General features: G+C 36.8%; 1 protein-coding gene across 3 annotated transcripts in view; it reads right to left on the reverse strand.

Moving 5' to 3' along the window:
- LOC114651134 (probable ubiquitin carboxyl-terminal hydrolase FAF-X) overlaps positions 1-26,192 on the reverse strand; it is a 420,397-nt gene that overhangs the window by 34,630 nt on the left and 359,575 nt on the right. For all 3 annotated transcript variants that reach the window (XM_051926098.1, XM_051926097.1, XM_051926099.1), the window contains exons 36-42: positions 10,077-10,200; positions 9,751-9,976; positions 6,246-6,375; positions 5,598-5,783; positions 595-815; positions 251-339; positions 1-147 (exon numbers count right to left, since the gene is read on the reverse strand). The exon at positions 1-147 is cut by the window's left edge and continues 10 nt beyond it. In XM_051926098.1, the coding sequence (XP_051782058.1) occupies positions 1-147; positions 251-339; positions 595-815; positions 5,598-5,783; positions 6,246-6,375; positions 9,751-9,976; positions 10,077-10,200 (1,123 nt within the window). The remainder of the gene's footprint in view (positions 148-250; positions 340-594; positions 816-5,597; positions 5,784-6,245; positions 6,376-9,750; positions 9,977-10,076; positions 10,201-26,192) is intronic.

The following is a 26,192-nucleotide window of genomic DNA, read 5'->3' on the forward strand; positions in this document are numbered from 1 at the left end:
TGATAAGCGACAGAACAATTGCTAAACAGTGCCACCATGCACTTAATACACTGGTAAGCTCGCTTTTGATAGTGGTTTTTGGAACGCTGAATGGTGTCAAAAAGTCCATCCCTGTCATCTGGAATTCCTTTAAGCACATTATGAATCCTAAAAAAAAACACAATGAAAAATTATATCTTTTCATGGGCAATTTCTTTTAAGAAGAGACGTCTTTATCAACACCTGCAAAAATACTGAAAAATGAACTAACCTATGGGTTTGCCAGGAGTCTTCGATTAATAAAATCTGCAAAAGCAGGTCCAGATAAGGCCTAAGTTCATATGTATAGGAATATGCCACCTAAAAAAAAACTTTTATTAATAACATTTATAAATTAAAACTTATTAAACTAATCTGATTCTTCAATGAATCCAACATGGCGATTCATTCCAGCTGTCTCATATGAAAGGTTTTGGTAGAAATTCAGGGGAATTTATCAAAATAATACTTTTACATCAAATAATAACACAAAAGGAAATTAACAGGTGTTTGATATACATAAATGAAACTGAACATAATCCTTATTTTACCAACATTATGTATGAGACAAAATACCTGCCAGAGGAGCTCACTAAGTACAGTAGAAGAAAACTGTGGATTCTCCCAGCAACTAAACCTCAAAAGTTTGATGGTTTCTTCGGAATTGCTGCAGTCTTCAATAATCTTTTTAACATAGCTAGTTCTTACAAAAAGAATTTCTGCCACAAGCTGCTGAAGTGGCATTATAGGCTGAGACAGGTTAGGATCCCCATAAGGATTTGGAAGTGGAGGATTACCTAGAAATACAAAGATAAATAAATGAATAAATTTATCAAGAATCCATAGGAAACCTTAGAAAAAGAAACCATGTACAGAACTGGTCTGTATGAGCACTGGCACTCTGTGAAAATGCTTCAAGTGGTGTTATGGAGGTTATAACAACATAAGAAAATTTTACATCTGTGCAGTACTCTTGTTTATCTACAGTATCTGCTAGCTTCAAATAACACAACTAAACAGCACAGAGAAATTTACCTATAGTGGGGCAAAAAAGTATTTAGTCAGCCACCAATTGTGTAAGTTCTCCCACTTAAAAAGATGAGAGAGGCCTGTAATTTTCATTATAGATATACCTCAACTATGAGAGACAAAATGAGAAAAAAAATCCAGAAAATCACATTGTCTGATTTTTAAAGAATTTGCAAATTATGGTGGAAAATAAGTATTTGGTCACCTACAAACAAGCAATATTTCTGGCTCTCACAGACCTGTAACTTCTTCTGTAAGAGGCTCCTTTGTCCTTCACTCGTTACCTGTATTAATGGCACCTGTTTGAACTCGTTATCTATATAAAAGACACCTGTCCACAACCTCAAACAGTCACACTCCAAACTCCACTATGGCCAAGACCAAAGAGCTGTCAAAGGACACCAGAAACAAAATTGTAGACTTGCACCAGGCTGGGAAGACTGAATCTGCAATAGGTAAGCAGCTTGGTGTGAAGAAATCAACTGTGGGAGCAATTATTACAAAATGGAAGACATACAAGACCACTGATAATCTCCCTCGATCTGGGGATCCACGCAAGATCTCACCCCGTAGGGTCAAAATAATCACAAGAACAGTGAGCAAAAATCCCAGAACCACACGGGGGGACCTAGTGAATGACCTGCAGAGAGCTGGGACCAAAGTAACAAAGACTACCATCAGTAACACACTACGCCGCCAGGGACTCAAATCCTGCAGTGCCAGACGTGTGCCCCTGCTTAAGCCAGTACATGTGCAGGCCCGTCTGAATTTTGCTAGAGAGCATTTGGATGATCCAGAAGAGGACTGGGAGAATGTCATATGGTCAGATGAAACCAAAATAGAACTTTTTGGTAAAAACTCTACTCGTCGTGAGTTGCATCCAAAGAACGCCATACCTACTGTAAAGCATGGGGGTGGAAACATCATGCTTTGGGGCTGTTTTTCTGCAAAGGGACCAGGACGACTGATCTGTGTAAAGGAAAGAATGAATGGGGCCACGTATCGTCAGATTTTGAGTGAAAATCTCCTTCCATCAGCAAGGGCATTGAAGATGAAACGTGGCTGGGTCTTTCAGCATGACAATGATCCCAAACACACCACCCAGGTAACGAAGGAGTGGCTTCGTAAGAAGCATTTCAAGGTCCTGGAGTGGCCTAGCCAGTCTCCAGATCTCAACCATATAGAAAATCTTTGGAGGGAGTTGAAAGTCCGTGTTGCCCAGCGATAGCCCCAAAACATCACTGCTCTAGAGGAGATCTGCATGGAGGAATGGGCCAAAATACCAGCAACAGTGTGTGAAAAGACTTACAGAAAACGTTTGACCTCTGTCATTGCCAACAAAGGGTATATAACAAAGTATTGAGATGAACTTTTGTTATTGACCAAATACTTTTTTTCCACCATAATATGCAAATAAATTCTTCAAAAATCAGACAATGTGATTTTCTGTTTTTTTTTTCTCATTTTGTCTCTCATATTTGAGGTATACCTATGATGAAAATTACAGGCCTCTCTCATCTTTTTAAGTGGGAGAACTTGCACAATTGGTGGCTGACTAAATACTTTTTTGCCCCATTGTATATTCTTAATTTTTCTCAAAAAACTTCACATTTTACATATACACAGTTTCCTCAATTTTTCATCTAACAGAATGAAAAATTTGGTTAAAAGTGCTAACTCATCCTAACTCAGTGTGTCCGTAAGAAATATGAAGATTTCCTTCATGAGGTAGAATAGTCGCATCAGACATTTAAAATATTAAAATGTGTTTTTTAGTTTAAATGTTTGAAGTCTAAATACTGTTTATTGCAATAGAAATTTGTCATTCTTTCACCCTGCGATAGAGGGCAGTTGATGTGGCATGCGCAACTTCATTCCTTTTACTGAAGTCACCTACTGGTTTACTCTTTATTATAAGGGTATAAATTCCTGCACAAAATATGGCCCATGAATGACATAAAAGTGAGTGTTTTCGGAGTCTAGAAGGCCAAAAACAGGGTGTAAACACAAAAAGCTTGATGTCTTACATAACTAGACATCAAGACAAGTCGAATGGTACATCATACCTGGTCATTTTCTCATACCTGTCAGTCAGGAGGCGGCAGACCAAAAAAACAAGTGACTTCAAAAGCATTTGTAAGTAATTCTTATGGACACAGAAAAAGAATTTCACTTTAATCTGCGAGAAATATTTTAAGTAATCTGACGTGACCAATAAGTTAAGATCTCTGACAAATCTAGTAAACTTTAGAAAAAACGCATAACTTTTTTTTTATTTGCAGATCACTTACAAAGCTATTAAAAAATTAGGCTGCAGATAACTAAACTTTACAAAAGAATCATTCATGTTGGGTTGGGAGCTATATTCTGAAGCTGGTTTCAGATACATCTACAACTTTAAAGTGTATGCAATTAGCCTAATCAGCATGAGGACATAGCCAAAATGTTCAGCAGTTGGTTTACCAAACATTACAATACAAAAGTCATATCATATAAGTGACTGTGACCACAAATAAAAAAGCCACTGTTCTTTGGACGAAAACACATTCTTAATAAAAACGACTTAAGAGAAGACGTGACACATTTGTTGAAGTAAACAGAAAGATGGACAAAACACTTTCATAACAACTCTTTGTAGTTGTTGGGGCACAGAAAACATCTTTAAACATGCCTGAACTAGAAATGGATAGGCTAAAGTACCAGAATATCACGCCATGTTCTCTTTCAAACAGCAAATACCAACAATAATGGTCTACAATGGTTAGACAATTACCAGGACAGGACAACTGAATATTAGAAATTTTGACCTGATCTAACAAAATCAGCTAAGAAAAGCAGGTGGGTCAGAAACCAGTAAAGCAAGCTTAAATGCACAGATTCATCATGGCTTGTGTCAATGATGAAGGATGCTGGTGGTACCGTAATGATCTGGGGAATGTTTTCTTGGCATACTTCAGACCTGTTAATACCAATACCCTTTTTCAGCTGGATACTTCCAGCAGGATAACATGGTATGTCACACATCACACTTCAACTTGTGCATTGTTTTAGACTTAAGGGGAGAAGTCAGAAGGTAGAATTTGTTGTTAATTATATAAAAGCTGGTATACTAATGTCACAGTGCTGCTAAAGGCAATCCCTAAAGGATTAAAAATGTTTTCTGTTAATTGTACAACTTTTATTTTCTGTAAGAAATTTCATCTTTTTTCTGGCTGATGTTTAAATCCCAATGCAAGTTAGCATATGTAATGCACAGCAGAGGCTCACCAAACAGATAACAGGGGTCACAATGAGGAATTAAAAAGGTGCACTGTACACAAGAAGCAATTATGTTACAAACAGAAGTGGCCTAAAACTTAAAAAGCTTTACAAATGTGTGTTGGCACTTACAACATCGGCCTTCAACATGATCAAGAAAGTACACTAAATTTAACAAAACAAAAGGTTTGATCATAATTATCAACACTTGATCCTGAGGAGCAAGAATGAAAGAAGTTTTAGGACAAGTATTACCAGGGGTGCAAAAAGTCTGCTAACACATTTAAGCTACACTATAACTGGCATAATTCTTTATTATAGACTATGTGTTTAACTATTTTGATGAATTAAGTTTTCAAGATCAAAACTCAAGTCAAATCCAACAAAATTAGATAACATATGAAGAGAAGGTAAGACTGTAGAAGGAAAAAGTGTCCTGCAGTGATCCTACGCAAGCAGTATGCATAGCTGAAAGAGAAGCAGGTAAGGTAAGGGAGAAACTTGCTACATAAGCTTGAAGAATAAAGTTTCAGAAATGAGATAATACTGTTTTTTTTCTTCTGCCAGTTCACCCATGAACACCAACTACAGGGTGGCACTGAATAGAATTAATTATTATTAGTAGTATCATTTATTATTACTACCCATACTATGCAAAGAAGATGACTTAAGTTCACTAAGGTTTTAGGTGGCAGAATGGAATTCTATTAGGGAACTATTGTTTTGCTCTGTACTGGGCAAAAGTAGTTTAAAAAGGCTCAATCCTAGGTTCAAGCCTATTTAAAACTACATCAGAAATCTATAATAACAGGAGCCAACATGAATTACAATAGTCTAGTCACACTTTTATTTATTTATTTATTTTTAATGAAAGAACATATCCCAAATATGCTCTCACTTGAATAAAATGGTTGACCGATTCCTTCAAGCATACATACATTAAAGATAAGTCTTAAAGGGCCACAGACATCATCATTCAGGAAATGAGTGAGAAGAGTATGTCACAGGCTGAATGTGAGAGCTGGCCGGATAAGAAGCACAGGGATTTCAGCAAAAACAATGCAAGATAACTAATGTATTCACTATGTGCTACAAACAAATGAGCAAATACAGACATATTATACCCATTCACTTATTGAAATTGCTTTTTCTAATGGACACTGACATTCAAAACAGTGTGTTTCACTGCTAAAAAATACCCAAAAAAGTACACAAGAACCCAATACAGTATGCAGTCTCTCTGATGCTAACTGACACTATGAATTTAAAACATAAAAACAATGTGACATTACCATTTATTGATGACTGCATGCGCGATGATACATCGCAACAGCGCACAAGCTGTGATACAACTGTATACAATTTTCCTAGCTCAGCATATTGGTATTTAATTGGAGGTCCTGGACCTTCATCCAGAGCTACAAGCATGAAAGTTGCAGGCACACTCAGTTTTAGCAACTGCGTCTTTTCTGCCACACCTGTAAAACATAGTAGTACTTATTAGTGATGTACAGCTTCAGAATCAAACCTTTAAAAGTTAATAAAGGCAATTACTAAACATAAAAGTACTATCCATCAACTTGCATTAAGTAAACAATACTATAATAATGAATGAATAATCCATTTATACAAGACATAGACTAAACTACAATCACTGACTTTATTTTTCAGTACATTAATCAGCAAGGTAATTAATGATTAAACCTATCCCTGCCAGGTTGTCAGCAGACATGCAGAAATCAACCAGAACTACTGTAATTAAACTGCACAAAGAACTATAACTATAGGACTTCTTCCAATGATGTTTTATGTAATAAACTATTTTCATAAGAATACTGTTATTACTAGTAATAAAACATCAAATATTTTAAAAAAAGAGGTTACTGAGGCAGAGCCACAGTTGACTAAGAAAGGGGAAAAATCCATTACTTTAATCATACCTAGGTTGGCATACATGACAAAAAGATTAAAGTACTGCTGCAGATGACGTCCATGCTCTGACACCTCTCTTCGTAGCAGATTTAAAACTGCTCTCAACAAGTGGTCACTTAGGCTCAAATTATCACAGGCCTGGTAAATAACAAAAACTCAACAATGTTATTTTTATATATTAATGTGAATATTTTGTTGCATACAAGAAGAATTAAAGGTCCACAAACAAGAAAAAAGTAGCTGGGGTGATCCAAAAGATTGGAGCCGGTCCTATTAAATGAAGAAGTAAACTTGAAAATATATTTTCATTAGAATCTGCATGGGCAGTAACATACTTTTAATAATGTCCACAAAGCATTTCTATTGGACTCAAAATGTTTTGTCTTACAATAACACTTTTGTAGCTGACATAATGTCACTACTGGCATATAGCATCCCATGGAAGTATCCCTTCAGATGGGAGAACAGGTAGTTTTTACATTGGGCCAGGTCATCAGTCCATATTCAAAGTTTTGCCAAGCAGCATTTGCAACCTATATGATGTTAGCTGGGCCACTGCCATGAAGCAGATAGGCAAGGCACTCCCAGATTCTTTGCTACTTTTCCTTAAGTGACTCTGGCAAACAAGAAGGTATATCAGCTCTATATTAACTGGTTAATGGGCCTTTTGAGTAATTTAATCAATATGGAGTAAACCCTTAACATAGCATTAAAAATAAATACTAGGGGGCTTTGCCCTATGCTTGCTTCGCTCGCCAACACCCTGGCTTGTGCTATGTGCCAGCCACTTTGCGTCTCTGCCACTTGCGCATGTGGATTTCACTTTCACCAAACAACAAATCTTTTAATTCTCACGGATAGGCCTCTTCATTGGGAAGAAACACTACTTTTCCCTGATGGCAACACGAATTAGACGATTTACAAGTCTCCGACTTAAAGTTTAAAGCCAAAAAATATGTACAGTGATCCCTCGCTATATCGCGCTTCGCCTTTCGCGGCTTCACTCTATCGCGGATTTTATATGTAAGCATATTTAAATATATATCGCGGATTTTTTGCTGGTTCGCGGATTTCTGAGGACAATGGGTCTTTTAATTTCTGGTACATGCTTCCTCAGTTGGTTTGCCCAGTTGATTTCATACAAGGGACGCTATTGGCAGATGGCTGAGAAGCTACCCAACTTACTTTTCTCTTTCTCTCTCTTGTGCTTTCTCTGATCCTGACGTAGGGGGTGTGAGCAGGGGGGCTGTTCGCACACCTAGACGATACGGACGCTCGTCTAAAAATGCTGAAAGATTATCTTCACGTTGCTACCTTCTGTGTGCAGCTGCTTAGTGAAGCTTCGCATACTTAAAAGCTCGAAGGGCACGTATTGATTTTTGCATGTTTGTTTTTCTCTGTCTCTCTCTATCTCTCTTTGCTCCTGACGGAGGGGGTGTGAGCTGCCGCCTTCAACAGCTTTGTGCCGCGGTGCTTCGCATACAGCCCTATTGATTTGTTTACTTTCTCTGTCTTTATGACAGTTTCTGCTCCTGACGTGCACTCCTTTGAAGAGGAAGATATGTTTGCATTCTTTTAATTGTGAGACAGAACTGTCATCTCTGTCTTGCCATGGAGCACAGTTTAAACTTTTGAAAAAGAGACAAATGTTTGTTTGCAGTGTTTGAATAACGTTCCTGTCTCTCTACAACCTCCTGTGTTTCTGCGCAAATCTGTGACCCAAGCATGACAATATAAAAATAACCATATAAACATATGGTTTCTACTTCGCAGATTTTCTTATTTCGCGGGTGGCTCTGGAACGCAACCCCCGCGATGGAGGAGGGATTACTGTACATAATTCTGTCATATCACCAATGTCCATATATTCGATCTCTTTTCGCTGTTCCATTATTTCACCACGTAATAATTTCCATTTGTTAGCGCTAATGCGATCTTTACTATCAGTGATTTTGAGACTTTCGAATTTTAGTACTTCCATAATTTCTAACCTGCTCTGCATGTGTATTGCGGCAGTGTTTTTGAACCTCTTTACAATGTTCTACTTTGTCTTCCACTCTGTGCCTTTTATTTCCGACCCCGCTTGGAGCTGAGAGCACAGGAACGGTGTCTAACAATAGCATTCACACAAATGAGAAGTGATTGGACCATGGGTGTGGCTATAAATGTTTGAGAGGAGTGCGGGACTTGTCAAAATCTCTTGGTAAAAAGTCCCGTCTCGCGGGAGTTGAAATTATCTCCAAGAAAGTCTCGTCCCTGGATTTCCTTTTATAATAGAGAGACATAAATAAATGAATGACCTATGCACATGGCTTTGCTAACAATGGCCTGTATTTTGGGGTGTACGAGAATCCCTATGCTTCAATTATTTCAACAGTTGTTTGGACTCAGGGATATAAGGATACTTATCCAAGTTTCATTCCTAGTTACGGAATACTTAAAATTTGTTCCAGTGAAAAAAGATAGCTTGAGATTCTCTCATTTTCTGTGGTGATGTTTCATTTCACTAGTTACAAGGAGACACCATTCTTGATATGCAATGTGCACAGTTTTTATTCCAGAAAATCCCTCATGAAGAATGGATTAAGCTGATCATAATAAAAGCCCTACAATGTCTTCTATCTCACGCACTGTTATGCACCGACTGTCCATTATGATTCATTTTATCAAGGAAACATTTCTTTACATCAACCATGTCAAAGTCAGGCCACACCCTTGGTTGTAAATATGATATGCACTACAGAATTCCTTCCTACATAGTGACTAAGCAGAAGTTCATGACTGAAGATATATTTTTTTCTTAATGAAAGAAATGTAATTATTGCATAGCATGCTACTTAATTTGTGTTTTATAGCATCCATGTTCACTTGGTTATGAGACAAGGCCATCTGCAAAATCAAAACCATAAAACATTGCTTTAAGCTTAAAGCTCTAAGCTTTGGGAACACCCCTTGCATTTCAACATACGTGACAAAAATAAAGATAAGCATACTTTGAAATTACACTTCTCAATAAGTTCTTAAACATAACCATTGATAATTATGATTTTTCTTTATATTTTGCTATACATGAAAACATTAGGCACTGAGATAAAAATACAAATGTAACTGTGAAGCTCAGTCACATATTTTACTTAAATTGAGGAATGTTAATTATTAAATGTATTGTAAATCTTGTACACTATGCACATTTATCATATACTGTACTACTTTGTCATTATGAATTGCATCAGTTCTGAAAACTATCAAAATGACTTTTCAATTGTTAACAAAATATGACAATTTAAATATTTTTAATATGCCACGCAGTCAAATGTTCCTAAAACAATCATGTAGACTATTGTCGTAGTGTTCACGATAGCTACGCTTTAATAATAATAATAATAATTCAATATTTCATACAAAGAGCAGGATACATAGAGCTGAACAGTTCTCAGTTAATTTTAGGTTATTCTCATTTATGAAGGAAGAAAATTACACAGCAAATCACCTTTAGTAAAGCCTTTAACCTACCTGAGTAGATGGCCCTGGTGAGCCAAATGGTGAAGAACACGGGCCATCTTGTAATGAAAAATGTGCAATAAATACAATAAGTTTAGAAAATGCTCCTCTTACTTCAGCACTAGGGCATTCAAGAAGGTATTCAGAAAAGCGGTTTTGATAAGCAAAGAGGACATTGTGTGCAAACCAATAGCGTACATTCTTACTGTGACGAAGCAAGATGCACAAAGCATCATACCTGAAAGTAGTGAAACAAAAATAAATAGTATTTAAAAGCTGCATTGTTAACTTTGAATAATCACTGGAAAATAATTATGAAATAAAGTAGAGAATACTACCAATCACTGGCAGGGCCACGGACAATTTTCTTGGTATGAAATCCTGTACTAAACAGGAATCTAGCAGCGAGTTGAATACTAATCATAGCTATTTCTTCTGCTTCAGGCAAAAGATTATCTTGTCCTATTGAAAAACACAAACAAAACATCACAATAAGCATACAGTTTATTTTATGTATGTGTGTGTGAGTGTGTGTATATATATATATATATATATACAGTGGGGCAAAAAAGTATTTAGTCAGCCACCAATTGTGCAAGTTCTCCCACTAAAAAGATGAGAGAGGCCCGTAATTTTCATCATAGGTATACCTCAACTATGAGAGACAAAATGAGAAAAAAAAATCCAGAAAATTACATTGTGATTGAGAATTTATTTGCAAATTATGACAAGTGCTCATGTTTTATTTTGTATTACATAAGAAGGTGTGGAAGGTCTGAAAACAATATAATTTAACTCTTTGATGTAAAAGCATAGATAAGGAAAATAATTTTGATAGAAACAACATCTTTATCCAGCAAACAGCCTTTGGCCTAAAAAGTTTCCTGTAAGACAGAAAAGTAAAATTTAACCCTTTGATGCGAGGGAACTCTATTAAGATGTATCAAGCCTTTCATTTGTTGATGTTTATTCAAAGAGTTTCTCTCACAACCTCAGGATTGTGACAGCAATATTATAATTCAAACTGTATCTATATGAAATGTGATTTTTTTTGGCACAGGAGCTTTGGATCAGGTTGGATAGTCTAGCAGTACACAGTACTGTTGTCTCACAAATCCCTTGAAAATAATTCTTGGTGTCAATTTCTTCCTGTAAAAGAATCTGAAGAGATACCTAATTTATTGGGGATTCAAAAAAATGCTGAAAGTGTGAGGCAGCTTACCTTTTAGTCCTTTACTCAGACAGTCTCAAATGATTCGTTCATTTTACCCTTTGCTAGATAGGCAAAACCTAAATTATTCATGCACATGAAAAAAATGTTTCAATGCACAACTTACAAAATAATAAACTAGCTTGTGAACCAACATCTGCATGTTTTCATGTAATGCAGATATATCACTCATGTGTTAAGCTCTTTCACAGGCTTTCTCCAGCAACTCAATATAATGTTTCAGTACATGGCAGACTGCGACAGGTCTTCAGGCTCTATGGGGAAAGTGGTGACCAGTACGAGAATTGAGATTCACAATGTAGAACTAACTTGTTTGCCATGAAGATAAGCTTTACTCTGATTAACAGGGCCATGAAGATAAGATTTTCTCTGATTATCAGGACACAGTTTTCCCATCAACTCAAATAAATTGGTATCAAGTGTGATTGTTGAAATATAACTAGATGCACGTCTATACTGAAAGTCTTATTTATGATAATTATAAAAAAGCAGATACTGCGATTTCTTTTCATGTGTTTGTATCCTCTTTTACTACTAGGACCCATTTTAAAACTCCTGCCTTGACCTTAAGATTCCTGCCTTGTTTCATGTTACTTAAAGTCTCACCAAATATCCCACCAAAATGTTTCTCTTCTAATTCAATGTACATAACAAAAGTCTAGGATTGTCACAATACAGTAATCCCTCCTTGATCGCGGGGGTTGCATTCCAGAACCCCCCGCAAAAGGTGAAAATCCGCGAAGTAGAAACCATATGTTTCTATGGTTATTTTTAATATTGTCATGCTTGGGTCACAGATTTGCACAGAAACACAGGAGGTTGTAGAGAGACAGGAACTTTATTCAAACACTGCAAACAAACATTTGTCTCTTTTTCAAAAGTTTAAACTGTGCTCCATGACAAGACAGAGATAACAGTTCCGTCTCACAATTAAAAGAATGCAAACATATCTTCCTCTTCAAAGGAGTGCGATTCAGGAGCAGAGAATGTCAGAGAGAGAGAAAAAAGCAAACAATCAAAAATCAATAGGGCTGTTTGGCTTTTAAGTATGCGAAGCACCGCCATATAAAGCCGTATAAAGCAGCTGCAAGGAAGAGAGCAATGTGAAGGTAGTCTTTCAGCATTTTTTAGAGGAGCGTCCGTATCCTCTAGGCCAGTGTGCGAACAGCCCCTCTGCTCAACCCCCTCCGTCAAGAGCAGAGAATGTCAGAGAGAGTAAGAGAGACAGAGAAAAACAAACAATCAAAAATCAATACGTGCCGTTCAAGCTTTGAAGTATGCAAAGCACCATGCGGGAAGCATGTCGCTTGACAAAGCTGGAAGGGAGCAATGTGAAGATAATATTTCAGCATTTTTAGATGAGCGTCCGTATCGTCTAGGGGTGCGAACAGCCCCCCTGCTCATACCCCCTCCGTCAGGAGCAGAGAATGTCAGAGCAAGAGAGAGAGAAAAGTAAACAATCAAAAATCAATACGTGCTGTTTGATCTTTTAAGTATGCGAAGCACCGTGCAGTAAACATATCGCTTGACAAAGCAGCCACATGTAAGCCCAGCAAGGATAGCATCAATGTGAAGGTAATCTTTCAGCGTTTTTTGAGGAGCAGCCATATCCTCTAGGGGTGCGAACAGCCCCCGTGCTCACAATATATTTGAGTTTTATTTAATAAGTAATACGTGCTCTGGTTGGGTAGCTTCACAGCCATCTGCCAATAGCGTCCCTTGTATGAAATCAACTCGGCAAACCAACTGAGGAAGCATGTACCACAAATTAAAAGACCCATTGTCCGCAGAAATCCGCGAACCAGCAAAAAATCCGCGATATATATTTAAATATGCTTACATATAAAATCCGCGATAGAGTGAAGCCGCAAAAGTCGAAGCGCGATATAGCGAGGGATTACTGTACTCTCAAGTTCAATAATACCACAAACTGAGGGTACAGGGCCAAGGGACACATGCAAAACAGAAGATAAAAGAACTGAGATTGTCACGTTTAAAAATCAAAACAGCACTGTAATCTTCTGTAAACACTAACAATAGTTTAAAAGCTTGACACTAAAATAATACTGTTGTTAAGGCAGTGCATTGTAGTCAGTAAAATGCAAGTGCTAGCCAAAAACAGTGCTTTCCAAATGAAAACTACATGCAATGGAACCTGTAACTTAAGAATGCAGACTACAGGAGGTAACAGCAGAAGAAGAAGCTGTGGTGTATTCTTCTGATGGATCATGTGTTAAATCAAAAGGAGAAATGATGGCAAAGATATGCAAGCACAAAGAAACAAACAATCAAAAGGGGCACTGATCTGAATACTGCAAAATTTCACTTGAACTGCTAGTATAAACACCTAAATGTATTATTTCAGTGTGCTTTTCTATTAATACATGATACAAAGATCAAAAACACACAATTCTTAATAACACAGTAAACATGGCAAGAATTTTCTTCATAAAGGCCTTTACTGCAATAGAGAAATATAGTATTCTAGCATTTCAGAGAACATTAAGGTGCCTCATTGCAGACTGAGACGTAGTTATATCATCCTTGTGAGTTTAACAGAAAGTGCTGAGATCTTTGTGTTCTGAAGTGCGAGACTTAAAAGATAAATTTTGCTCCTTAAAACATTGTTTTTTGGTTCCTTCTAAGGAGCCATTCGGTAATTTTTAAATGTTTTTTCCCCTTTAGAAGGTTTTTTTGCAACCAAGTAAACAGGGGAAGCATATGGAAGTTAATTATTATCTTTCTTTTTTATTATTTGTTATCTGTATTGAAACTAGCATTGGCGAGGAAAGCAGTACCTGACACTGGAGACATGTAAATAACCAGCATTGTAGCACCAAATATTTAAAATTACCAGCTATTCCTTGAAAATGGTAAAAATAGATATGAACCATGTAACTCTCTTGCAGTTAATCGTGAATGCTAATAGAAAACCATGGCCATATTCATCCTTAAGTAAGAAAGGATTCATTTTAAGTTCAGGTAGGTGGCCAAGTTGAAATCAGTAGAGAGAAGGGCTCTATGGTGCATAGGCAGGCAACTAGCGTTAAGGCAGCAATTAGGCACAAGCGGCTGTAGAAACAAACAATGAGAAATTAATTAGCAGCAGATATTCAGTAAGTTTTTCTGTGTGAAGTGTGTAAAATATTTTAACGTAGTATACAGTTCTTAGAAGTCAGGAAAGTAGAGCAATTAAGAGGGTGACAGCATAATTTTAGTAAAAAAAAAAAAAGTTTAGTAAGAGTTGAGTAGTAATCAAAAGTCAAATTTTAATATTGAGACCAGTGCGTGCAAGTCCTGTTGGATGTTGGACATTTTGGAGGATGGTTTGGAGAAATCAGTCTTCCCTGAGGGCTATGTATGCAGGTGATGCCAGCTGATTCAGCACATCAAGCTCAGGGTTGCTGAACTGGAGGAGGAGATGGCTGTCCTGCATTGTAATAGAGAACTAGTTGACCTGGCCCAGGTATCTTTAAAAAGCGATAGTGTACACCATCCTAAGATGGCACGGGAGGAGACTCTAGATCAAATAGTTAGAGATAGGTGGGTCACAGTCAAAAGGTACGAGGTAAAGGGTGCACAACGTCCAGGGGCATCAACCCCAGAATTGGGAATGTCAAACCATTTTTAGATCCTTATGGAGCTGGACACTGTCTCTGAATATTCTGGGGTGGCAGGCAGGCATAAGGAGCCCCAACAGGTTATCCCAGAAAGAGAGAGACAGTGATAGTAGGGGACTCTATCATTAATGGGATTGAAGCACAAGTTTGCTGTAGAGAGAAGAGTCTTGAGTGGTGTGTTTCCTTCTAGGTACACAGAAACCTCCCTGGAAGGGTTGATAGGCTCTTGACCAGAGCGGGGGTTGGATCCAGTTGTCATTGTCTATGCTGGAATAAATGACATACATAAGAATAGACATTGAGTTCTGCAATATAAATTTAAAGAGTTAGGTGCAAGGCCGAGGAGCAGAACTTACAAGGTAGTCTTCATCGAAGTTTTGCCTGTGCCACATGCCAGTCCAGGTAAGACTGAGGAGATCAGAAGGCTTAACACATGGCTCAGATCTTGGTATACAGTAGAAGGGTATTGGTTTAAGGGGCAATGGGACCTGTTCTGCCACAACGGGGTACATCTGAACTGGAAGGATAACAATGTGTTGGGGAGGCATATGAGCAGGTTAGTCGACGATTATTTAAAATGCAGAATGTCGGGGCATTTAGCTTTAGAACTATACACAAAGGAACAAACAATAGTATAAAAATAAAAATACACAGTGATGTAAATTTTAACCCAAAGTGTAAAAGTAAAATGTATAACACATTAAAATTAGCTCGTCTTAATGCTAGAAGTAATAAAAATAAGTGAGTTGGAGTTATAGGTAGTAGAGCATAATTGTGATATTACTGCAACATCAGAAACCTGGCTAAATAACAAAGATGGTGATGAATATAATATAGAGGGATACAATTTTTTTTGGGAAGGAGAGAACAAAAAAAGAGGGGGTACTGCTATTTATGTCAAACAGAACTGAACAAAACATCCAATCCAGCTGGATGATGAGCCCCATCTTAGTGATGACATCTGGCTTTGTCTGGAAAACATTAGGTAAAGATGCCTTATTTTAGAGGTGCGCAATAGACTCTCCAATGCAGTAATTTCAATGCACATCTTTTAAGTAATGTTGAAAAGACAAGTTCACAGAGGATTATTATAATCATAGGGGACTTTAATTATCTGAATATTAACTTAGGTAACCTAGTAAATAGGAGAGCACAAGAGGAGGAGGTTTTAGAAGCATTCAGTGACTGTTTTTTAACACAGTATGTTAAAGGACCAAGTATGGGTCCTGTGCAGATTTAATATTTTGTAATAATCAGGATATAACTGAGGTTGTAGAGGCGATTGAACTGCTAAGATCAAGTGAACATAATACAATTCTCAGTGTTTTGGAAGAGCAAGGACACAAAGACCAAAACTGTCAAGTTTAACATTGTTGGGGAAAATTTTAAGCAGATGTGGCAAAGTCTAAGATATGACGGAATGGGATAAGCTCTTAAGTGTGGAGACAGTTGAGGAGCAGTGTAACAAGTTTAAATTTTTTTTTAAATATAATGCAGGATAGGTACATACCTAAATTTTGAACAAGTAGGAAATTAGGAAAAAAAAACTTCACAGTTGGTTTAAAAAAATATTGTTGAAAAAGAAGCTTCAAAGGCAAGGTAGTAAAAGAATGGTCAAGGAAAAAGAGAAGTGCACCAGGAATGGTAAATGGGAATAAACCCCTTACGCATATTACATGCAAATGCAACCAAGTTAGATTCTGGCTCTGTTATCAATTTAATTTCATTGTTACCTGGTTAAGAAAACAAGAAGCTATAAAAAAATAAATAAATAAATAAATTGAGAACTCAAATATTAAAACTAAGGCCCCATTTACAATGCTATGTTTTTGCTTAATCCACACTACACTGGTGTTTTCAAACAACCAAAATTAACTGGATTGAGTATTTTGTAATGATACAGGACAGAACGGAGGGTATAGAGGTGATTGAACTGCTAGTGTCAAGTGACCATAATATAATACAGTTCTCAGTGCTTGGGAAGAGTGCAGATGCCAAGACTAAAACTGTCAAGTTTAACTTTAGTAGGGCAAAATATGAGCAGATGAAGCAAAGTCTAAGAGGATAGACTGGGATAAGCCTTTAAGTCTGGAGACAGTCGAGGAGAAGTGGTACAGGTTTAAAAATGTTTCACACATAATGACTGCAGGACAGGTACATATCTAAATTTGGAATAAGGAAATAAAAAAAAAAAAACTTCAGAGGGTTAATAAAGAATTTAAAAAAAACAGAAGCTGCAAAGGAAAAAAACAGCTGCACAAGACTAGTAACTCCAAAGTGAATTGTAGGGTATATGAGAACATGTTTTACTAACATGCTGGAATTCTATGAGGGAGCAACATAAGGATATAAACAAAATCGTGTATGTAATTTTACTTATCTCGACTTTCAGAAAGTATTTGATAAGGTGGCACATGAGTAGAAATTAATGGTATTGTGTGTAAATGAGTGCAATATTGGCTCAGACACAGGAAGCAGAAGGTTATGAGGCAAGGAACCCAATCAGAATTGGGTGATGTTAAGAGTGGTGTCTCATAGGGATCAGTACTAGGACCACTGCTATTTTTGATATATACTGCATAATATAAATAATTTGGGTAGGAATATAAATAACAAGGGGGTTAGGTTTGCAGATGATAACTGAGAATCTGTTTAATCATTACAGATGGACTTAGACAGCAAACAGGTATGAACAGATTTATGTTAAATGAAGTTTACTATATGTAAATGTAAATTACTACACTTAAGAAAAGGAATTAGGAGTCATAGTGAACTATACACTATCAACTACCAGACAGTGTTCAGAAGCCATTAAGAAGGCTAACTTAATGCTAGGCTATACAGTACAATGTATATATAGTTTACAAGTCCAAGGAGGTTATGTTCAAGCTTTGTAATGGTTTATTAACACACTGGTTAGACCTCACCTGGAGTACTGTTTGAAGTTTTAATCTCCAGGATACAAAAAGGACATAGCAGCACTAGAAAAAGTCCACAGAAGAGTGACTAAGCTGATTCTAGTACCGCAGAGGATGAAATATGAGGAGGGAATACAACAGTGGAATCTTTTAAGTTTAAGGAAAAGAAGATTAAGAGGAGACATGATTGAAATGTTTAAATTATGAAGGTAATTAGTACAGTGGATTGAGACTGTTACTTTAAACTGAGTTCATCAATAACATGGTAACAGAGACTTGATAAAGGTAAATTCTGCACAAATATTAGGAAGTTTTTCTTTACAAAGAGAACCACAGACACATGGAATAAGTTACCAAATAGTGTGGTAGACAGTAGGACTTTAGGGACTTTCAAAACTAGATTTGGTTGTTTTGAAAGAATGAAGGGTATAAGACTGGCAAGCTTTGATGAGTAGAATGGCCTGTTCTCGTCTAGATTGTTCTAATTTTATAAAATAGGTGTTTAAAAACCAGGGTATAACCTCAAATATATCACTCAGATTTGTTACTACATTGTAGGCAGGTATAGTTCTCAAATTTATTAACAATTCAATTTTATCTGTTTATTGGCTGAAAATGCTCCATTTTCAACAAAATGTACAGCATATAAGAAAGGGTGTAGTGATTTAACACTAAGAAAAACATACTTAGTTGGAAGCTACTTCATAACACTGGTATAAATTTTTCATGTATTAATACTTTTTATTGCCATATTTAAAGATAACATTTTAAGGTAAATGTTTAATTAACACTAGAGTTACCAAGGCTTACGAAAAAGCTTATAATCCCAGCCCACCCCTCCGTCAGTGTCTTCTGTGTTTTAAATGTGTCCATCAGCACAAGCAGCCTGCTATCCCATACCCCCCAACCGCCACAGCTCAAGTCACAAAGATGATTCTCAGTGCTCAAGTGGTTTATCTAGGAGTGAGGTACCTAGAATTGTAGAGGGTAAATAATATATCGTCATTTGGAATACATGCATTTCATGTGTGCTTCATGTCTACAACGTCTATGTAAACACATTACTAAAACAGAAATGTTTTTCATACATACATTTCATGTGTGTTCTGTGTCTACAATGATCTATACATATTAATAAAAGGCAAAGCCCTCACTGACTGACTGACTGACTGACTCATCACTAATTCTCCAACTTCCCGTGTAGGTGGAAGGCCGAAATTTGGCAGGCTCATTCCTTACAGCTTACTTACAAAAGTTAGGCAGGTTTCATTTCGAAATTCTACGCGTAATGGTCATAACTGGAACATATTTTTTGTCCATATACTCTAATGGAGGAGGCGGAGTCACGTATTGCGTCATCACGCCTCCTACGTAATCACGTGAACTAAAAACAAGGAAGAGATTTACAGCACGAGTCAAACGCGGAAACGAAGGTAAATGACGTTAATTTTTGACTGTCTTTTAATACTGTGTAAGCATACATATTAGCACATGTGCAATTAAACGTGTGCATTTACAGGGTGATTTCTCAGGCTTAAAAGCTCGCCTTTTATCAAACGCGGGAACAAAGGTAACTGACGTTGTTCACTGTCTTTTAATACTGTGTAACCATACATATTTACACATGTGCAATTAAACGTGTGCATTTACGGGGTGATTTCTCATGCTTAAAAGCTCACCTTTTACTAAAAAGGTAAATGCAAAACTATTTTCAATCATTCTATGATCTGCTTCTCACAACTGAAGGCACCGTGGCTGATGGTAAATGACGTTAATTTTTGAGTGTCTTTTAATACTGTGTAAGCATACATATTAACACGTGCAATTAAACGTGTGCATTTACGGGGTGATTTCTCAGGCTTAAAAGCTCGCCTTTTATCAAACGCGGGAACAAAGGTAAATCACGTTGTTCACTGTCTTTTAATACTGTGTAACCATACATATTAACACATGTGCAATTAAACGTGTGCATTTACGGGGTGATTTCTCAGGCTTAAAAGCTCGCCTTTTACTAAAAAGGTGAATGCAAAACTATTTTCAATCATTCTATGATCTGCTTCTCACAACTGAAGGCACCGTGGCTGATGTTACGTCACTTGCTGTCCAGCCATAAGCGTTACCTGGTAGGTAACCGGACACTCACTTCACTCCCTTTCGGGAATCGAAGCTCTGAGGTTTTCTTTTGTTCTTAATTAAAATTTAAAAGCAATACTTCACCGCTGCTAAGCCCCTCTAGCGCTGACGTCCGAGGTTCGATTACCGTAAGCAAGTGCAGTGAGTGTGTAATTACATTCACGGCATTCGTAGTCTGATTCACAATCTGATTGTATGGGTGGTTACCTACGAGGTAACGCTTATACTTGGCCACCAAGTCAGGTCGAAGTGATCACTCAAGTAAAGGCAGCTTCACAAAAAAACAGATCCTTAACAAACTGTTATTAGTATATTTTCCTTCAATTTAAAAACGTTTTATTTTCTTCTTAATAAAAATTTAAAAGCGGTACTTCGCCGGTGCGAAGCGCGTTGATTTGACTGACTGACACATACAGACATATTCATGAGTGCGAAGCGCGTTGATTTGACTGACTGACACATACAGACATATTCATGAGTGCAGGTACTTCGGAAAGAAAGCACCGTGTAAACCTAAAGTTTAAATTAAGTTCATAGACCTACAAAAGGTTGCCATTCATTTGAGGCAAGATTGCTTTTCTTCTGTACAACTATACGTTGCATTCTCAAGAGTGTGCTTGCACGGCTTCAGATATATATGTATATATATATGAATGTCTATATATAAATATGTAAGCTTATAAGTACTGCCTTACTTCTCTTTAAGAAAGGAAGATGTAATGATACTTGATTTAAACGATTCCATGTCTTCCTGGGTTTGCGTAGCTTATTGTCTATATCTTTACACCTGTTTTTAACACTTATTTACTGAAACGGGCTTTCACGAAAAAAGTTAGGGCTTTGCTACAGGATACACCCTCCACAAGTTAAGCAAGTAAAAATAAAATATATGTTTCTGTTTTATTTAAACCTTTTAAGTTCGTATGCATAGCCCCATTTGGCTGTTTAATTTTTTTTTTCTTTCTTCAGTAATATTTAATCTCTTTAAAGAAAAAGAACATATCCATTTTACTTTTTTTGTACCTCTTTAGTAATATTTTAGTGTAAAAGGATAACCAGTATTTAAACCTTTTATGTTACTTTATACATTTATTTTACACAATGTTGAAAAATTAATAAGAAAGCTACATATTTTGGCAGCTGCTGCTTTCTTTTTCAATGAAATGAAAAAAGCTTTCCAAGACAAAACGTCAATGAAGAAGAAACAGTTTGCACTATCTAAAAAGGAGAAACCCTCATTTATAAAACTTTGCTGCAGATGACTTAGCTTATTGTCAATATCTTTACACGTTTTTTTTAAGACTTATTGACTGCAACGGGCTTTCACGAAAAAAGTTAGGGCTTTTCTACAGGATACACCCTCCACAAGTTAAGCAAGTAAAAATAAAATATATATTTCTGTTTTATTTAAACCTTTTAAGTTCGTATGCATAGCCCCATTTGGCTGTTTAATTTTTTTTTTTTTCTTTCTTCAGTAATATTTAATCTCCTTAAAGAAAAACAACATATTCATTTTACTTTTTTTGTATCTCTTTAGTAATATTTTAGTGTAAAAGGATAACCAGTATTTAAACCTTTTATGTTACTTTATACATTTATTTTACACAATGTTGAAAAATTAATAAGAAAGCTACATATTTTGGCAGCTGCTGCTTTCATTTTCAATGAAATGAAAAAAGCTCTCCAAGAGAAAACGTCAATGAAGAACAAACAGTTTGATCTAAAAAGGAGAAACCCTCATTTATAAAAGTTTGCTGCAGATGACTTAACTGAAAATAAATGAATAGTTCCTATGTGTATAATACATATTTATCTATTTTACTTATGCCTTTATTCCACCAACTTACAACATCTGAGGTACAATTTGTTACATTACTTTTGTTTTTTGCAGCACAGGCAGGTGAAGTGACTTCCTCACGGTCACACAGTGGTGTCAGTACCAGGATTTGAACTGACAAGCTCCGGGTTTACTGAAATATTACTGAACAAAGAAAAAAAACGAAAACGGGCAAATACGGCTATGCATACAGATGTCCATCCGTCCATTATCCAACCTGCTATATCCTAAATACAGGAGCCAATAAGTACATATGTTTATATACAATGTATGTATATATATATATATATATATATATATATATATATATGTGAATGTATGTATGTATATATGTATGTCTATATATATATATATATATATATATATATATATGTAGATATGTAAATTTGTATATGTATATATATGTTTATGTGGATGTGTATATACGTATGTATATGTAGATATGTGTATATGTAGATATGTATATATATATATATATGTTTATTTGTGTCTGTGTGTGTATATTATATATATAAAAGACAGCAACACTCATAACAATGACAACACAATTACATTGACAATCATGTTACGTTATTTTTAAAATGTTTCCTTTTTTTTTTTCATAACCTCTTTAACACACTACTTCTCCGCTGTGAAGCGCGGGTATTTTGCTAGTCTATATATAAACACAACGCTAAAACCGAAACTTTTTTCATGTTTTAGTAATACAGTCGACCCTTGATATACGATCGGCCTGACATGCGAACAACTTGATTTACGACCAAAATTTTTATTTTGATTTACGACCAACATCTTGCATTACGACCTGAATGCGGTCATGTGTATCCGCTTGCGCGACTGTAAACAAACAGCCAAGAGTGTTAGTAAGCGTCAGTCGGAGCCCAGATACATGTGTTTGTGGAAGTAATTTCGGTCAGTGCAATGATTTATCTATATACAGGTAAAATTCTGTTACAATTAATATTTTTACAACGAAATTTTCATTACATCGAAGTGTTTTTATGTTCCCGACAACTTCCTCATATGATGCGAGTCTATAGAAATCTCGTTACTACAAAGTACATTCAGCAGGTACTTTCATTACAACGAAGTGCCCTAAAGACCTTGAAATGCTTGAATGAATCATTCACAGAGCAGTTAATTCTGTACCGCAGCTCAGTTGTGCACAACAACCCCCCAAACAGAAACACTGTAAATTTTTTTTTCTTCTGACTTTCCTTGTAGTTTTTTTTTTGCCTTTTTTTATTTCCTGCGGATTTCAGTGATACCTTTTACTTATTGCTCGTCAACATTTGAAAAACATCCATTGGAATTTAACTCATTGTCACCCTCCTATAGAAACAGCAGACACGAAAAAACGGTAACAGTTCATATTAGAAAAAAAAACTTTACATTTTTTTGCAGCTCTCGATTGCGGCAAAAAGAAAAAAAAGACGTTGCCAGTGAATTTGGAATTTTGCTATCGACGCTGTCAACTTTCTTGAAAGACCGAGCAAAAAAAGAAGAAAAATCTTGGGTTGCAAAACGTATGTGAACTGCTGCATTTGAAGACGTCGAAAAAGCAGTTTTTATGTGGTTCAGTGATGCGCGTTCAAGAAACATTCCTATTAATGCGCCACTCGTTCAAGAAAATGTCAGGTTTGTAAACTTTCTTGGGACCTCCCCCAACTAGACGACACACCGAAGAGGGTCCCGAAGTCCAAACTCCGCGTCTACGGAAGACTGTTTATCTGTTGCTGGGGCAACAGCCGGCTCAAAGCTGTGCTGAGTCTCTCAGCCAAAGCAAACAGAAAAGATATCGAAGGGTGATATGCAAGGAACATTGTAAATGCAGGTAACTTGATCACTGATCTACTGTGTCTGTGTATAGCAGAAAGGCTGATCACGCTACAATAAATAAGCATGACTTTCCTGTTTCAAGCTGAATAAAGCTGGTTTTGCTAAAGTACTGAGACTCAACCTCGTGTTTTGGGGAGCAAGACAGGGACTTATAGCGTGACCCCGATCTTTTATGATTTGCTTCTGTGTCGCTTCACTGCAGCGCTCTGTTGTTACCCTGCCCAGCAACGGACAAACAAGCTTCCACAGACGCGGCAATCGCACTTCAGGACGCACTTCAGCGTGTTGTCCCCATTGAATTGGGGGGGGGTCCTCAAAAGAGTTCAGAAACCTCACAATATGAAGAAAAAAAAAGGACGATTCAGCTTCTGATTGATAAGTGTGCTGCCCACAACATGCTTCCACATTTAAATAAAGTTCCAGTTGAATTCCTCCCACCCAAGTGCACGGCAGCGCTTCAGCCATTGGATTTGGGCATCATTCGCACCTTGAAAGTGTATTATCGCAAGGAAATGCTGAGAAAAATTCTCGTCAGAATAACTTGTAGGCAGGAAGAGATTAAAATTAACGCAAAAGAAACTACTGATATGATTACACATGCCTGAGCGCAAGTTAAAGAAAGCCTTTAACACTAGAATTACCAGAGCCTACAAAAAAACTCGTAGATCCGGCCCACCTTAAATCGCTTCTTAAAACCGTTCTCACCTCTCCGCCAGCGTCTTTTGTCATCTAAATGTACTGATAAAGACAAGCTGCCAGCAGCCGGCTATTCCATCCCCCCAACGACTTAGAACGTAAATGAACTTTTCCCAGCTCATGCCTTGATTGATTATCTGGGAGTGAAGCGGAGTTTTAGAGTGGAAATAATAGACTGTTATTTGGAACACACGCATTTCATATGTGTTGCATTTCTACAGTAATCTGTGTAAACATATTGTTAAAACAGAAACGTTTTTTATATTCTAGTAGCAAATGACAAAATGTAGGCATAAACTATATAATTTATGAAGCCTGAAGTCCAAAGATCAAATAAACACTTTCACAAAAGGTACCAAAAAAAGCCACCGCCAAAAAAAGCCGCCTTAGTGTATGACATTGACACTCATTAGCTATCACTGTTTCCGTGGCGCAATAGTATCAGTCGCTGACTGGAAATCAGAAGGTCATGTGTTCGATCCTGCACAACTCCCTTTTGAGAAGTGTTCTTATTTTCACTATTTTAGAAAAAAAAAGATACATTTGATTTCAGCCTGTAACAGCCGGTGTAATTTATGATATTTGTAAAGGTTAGCTTTGTTTATTTTTTTTTATTCACTTTTCATTGTCTCAGTCGTATTCAGGATCCTTCCCTACCAAACCCCCCCCATCTGACACTGCTGTTTTCACATAAAGACACGCTATAGCTCTTCAGTGTATCACGATACATACGACCGCGTGTTTTTTTTCCCCCCAATATTGCCAGTCCCCACGTGTTGCTGTATGCCGTTTATTTTGTACTTCAGGACATGCAGAGGAAAGCATAGTAAAGAGCAGTAACTTCAGCGCTATATGCAATCATCAGACACTCCCCATCTGACACTGCTGTTTTCACATAAAGACGCACTATAGCTCTGCAGTGTACTTGTGACTGCATTATTGTACCGATGCTTGCGAACTGAAGTGTCTGCATGCACTTTTCGTGGCATTATACGTGTATTTTTTGAGCATGCCCGTGTCGCTCAAACACAGGAACATATGTTGATGTAAAAGTATAACAAAACAAGTGCTTATTTTATTCAAGACTATAACCGAAGCAAAAAGAAAGCAAGTTACAGTAGGCGGTTGATATGACAGCTTGCGTGGTGGAATGCTAAGAACTGCTGATTTCCATTCCGTGCTATATAACTGTTAACATTTGAATCTGATGATTGCATATAGCGCTGTCTTATTCAGTGTGCGCAAGAACATGCAGGTGGCCAGTTGCTGCGTGCTACAACGCATATTTTAAAAAAAGAAAGACACAAATATATGTGATGTTTTCAAGAAATCATTTTATGACGCGAATAGTACCAATCAGAAAACATCGTCGAAGTAATGCAATATTATTTGAAAACGAACAGCTTCAGATCGGGTGTGAAGTTATACTGGCGCTGTTTGAGTCAGATTAGAAGCTGAATAAGCTGAAAAAGCTCCTGTTCTGACTCTAAGTAAAAAAGCATGAATTAATCAACAGAAATAACCGCGATTGACATTTTAAACTTAACGATTTACAGTACATACCAATTTATAAATTTAATGTCCATTTGAGGGAAAAAAACACTTTCTCCAAAGCTGGGAATCGAACTCAGGTCTCTGTAGGGCAGCTGTGCCCCAAGTCAGCAAACCGTAGCGTTAAGCCACGGAAGCTGTTGTATCATCCTTGAACCTTTTGTGAAAGTGATTATTTGATGTTTGGACTTCAGGCTTCACAGATTCTATAGTTTATGCCTACATTTTGTAACATTTATTACTAAAATATGAAAAAGTTTCTGTTTTAGCAATGTGTTTACACAGATTACTGTAGAAACGGAACACGCATGAAATGCATGTATTCCAATTAGCGATCTATTATTTCCACTCACTGCTCGTCTTAATTGGCACATTTAGAAGACAAAAGAGAGGTGAGAACGGTTTTAAGGTGGGCCGGATCTACGAGTTTTTTAGTAGACTCTGGTAATTCTAGTGTTAAAAAACCTTCCGTTTCATTCTCCTCCTCCTCCCTTCCTGCAGCCCAAAGATGTCAAATTAAATGGTGAGTACAGTATGAAATTGTTGTTTCTGGTAGGTAAGGCACTTTTTATAACTTTTTGGTTAGTACATTAGAAAAATTATTGGTGTTTTGGTAAATTATGCACATT

The sequence above is a fragment of the Erpetoichthys calabaricus genome, chromosome 4 (genome assembly GCF_900747795.2).
Source record: "Erpetoichthys calabaricus chromosome 4, fErpCal1.3, whole genome shotgun sequence".
NCBI classification, from domain to species: domain Eukaryota; kingdom Metazoa; phylum Chordata; class Cladistia; order Polypteriformes; family Polypteridae; genus Erpetoichthys; species Erpetoichthys calabaricus.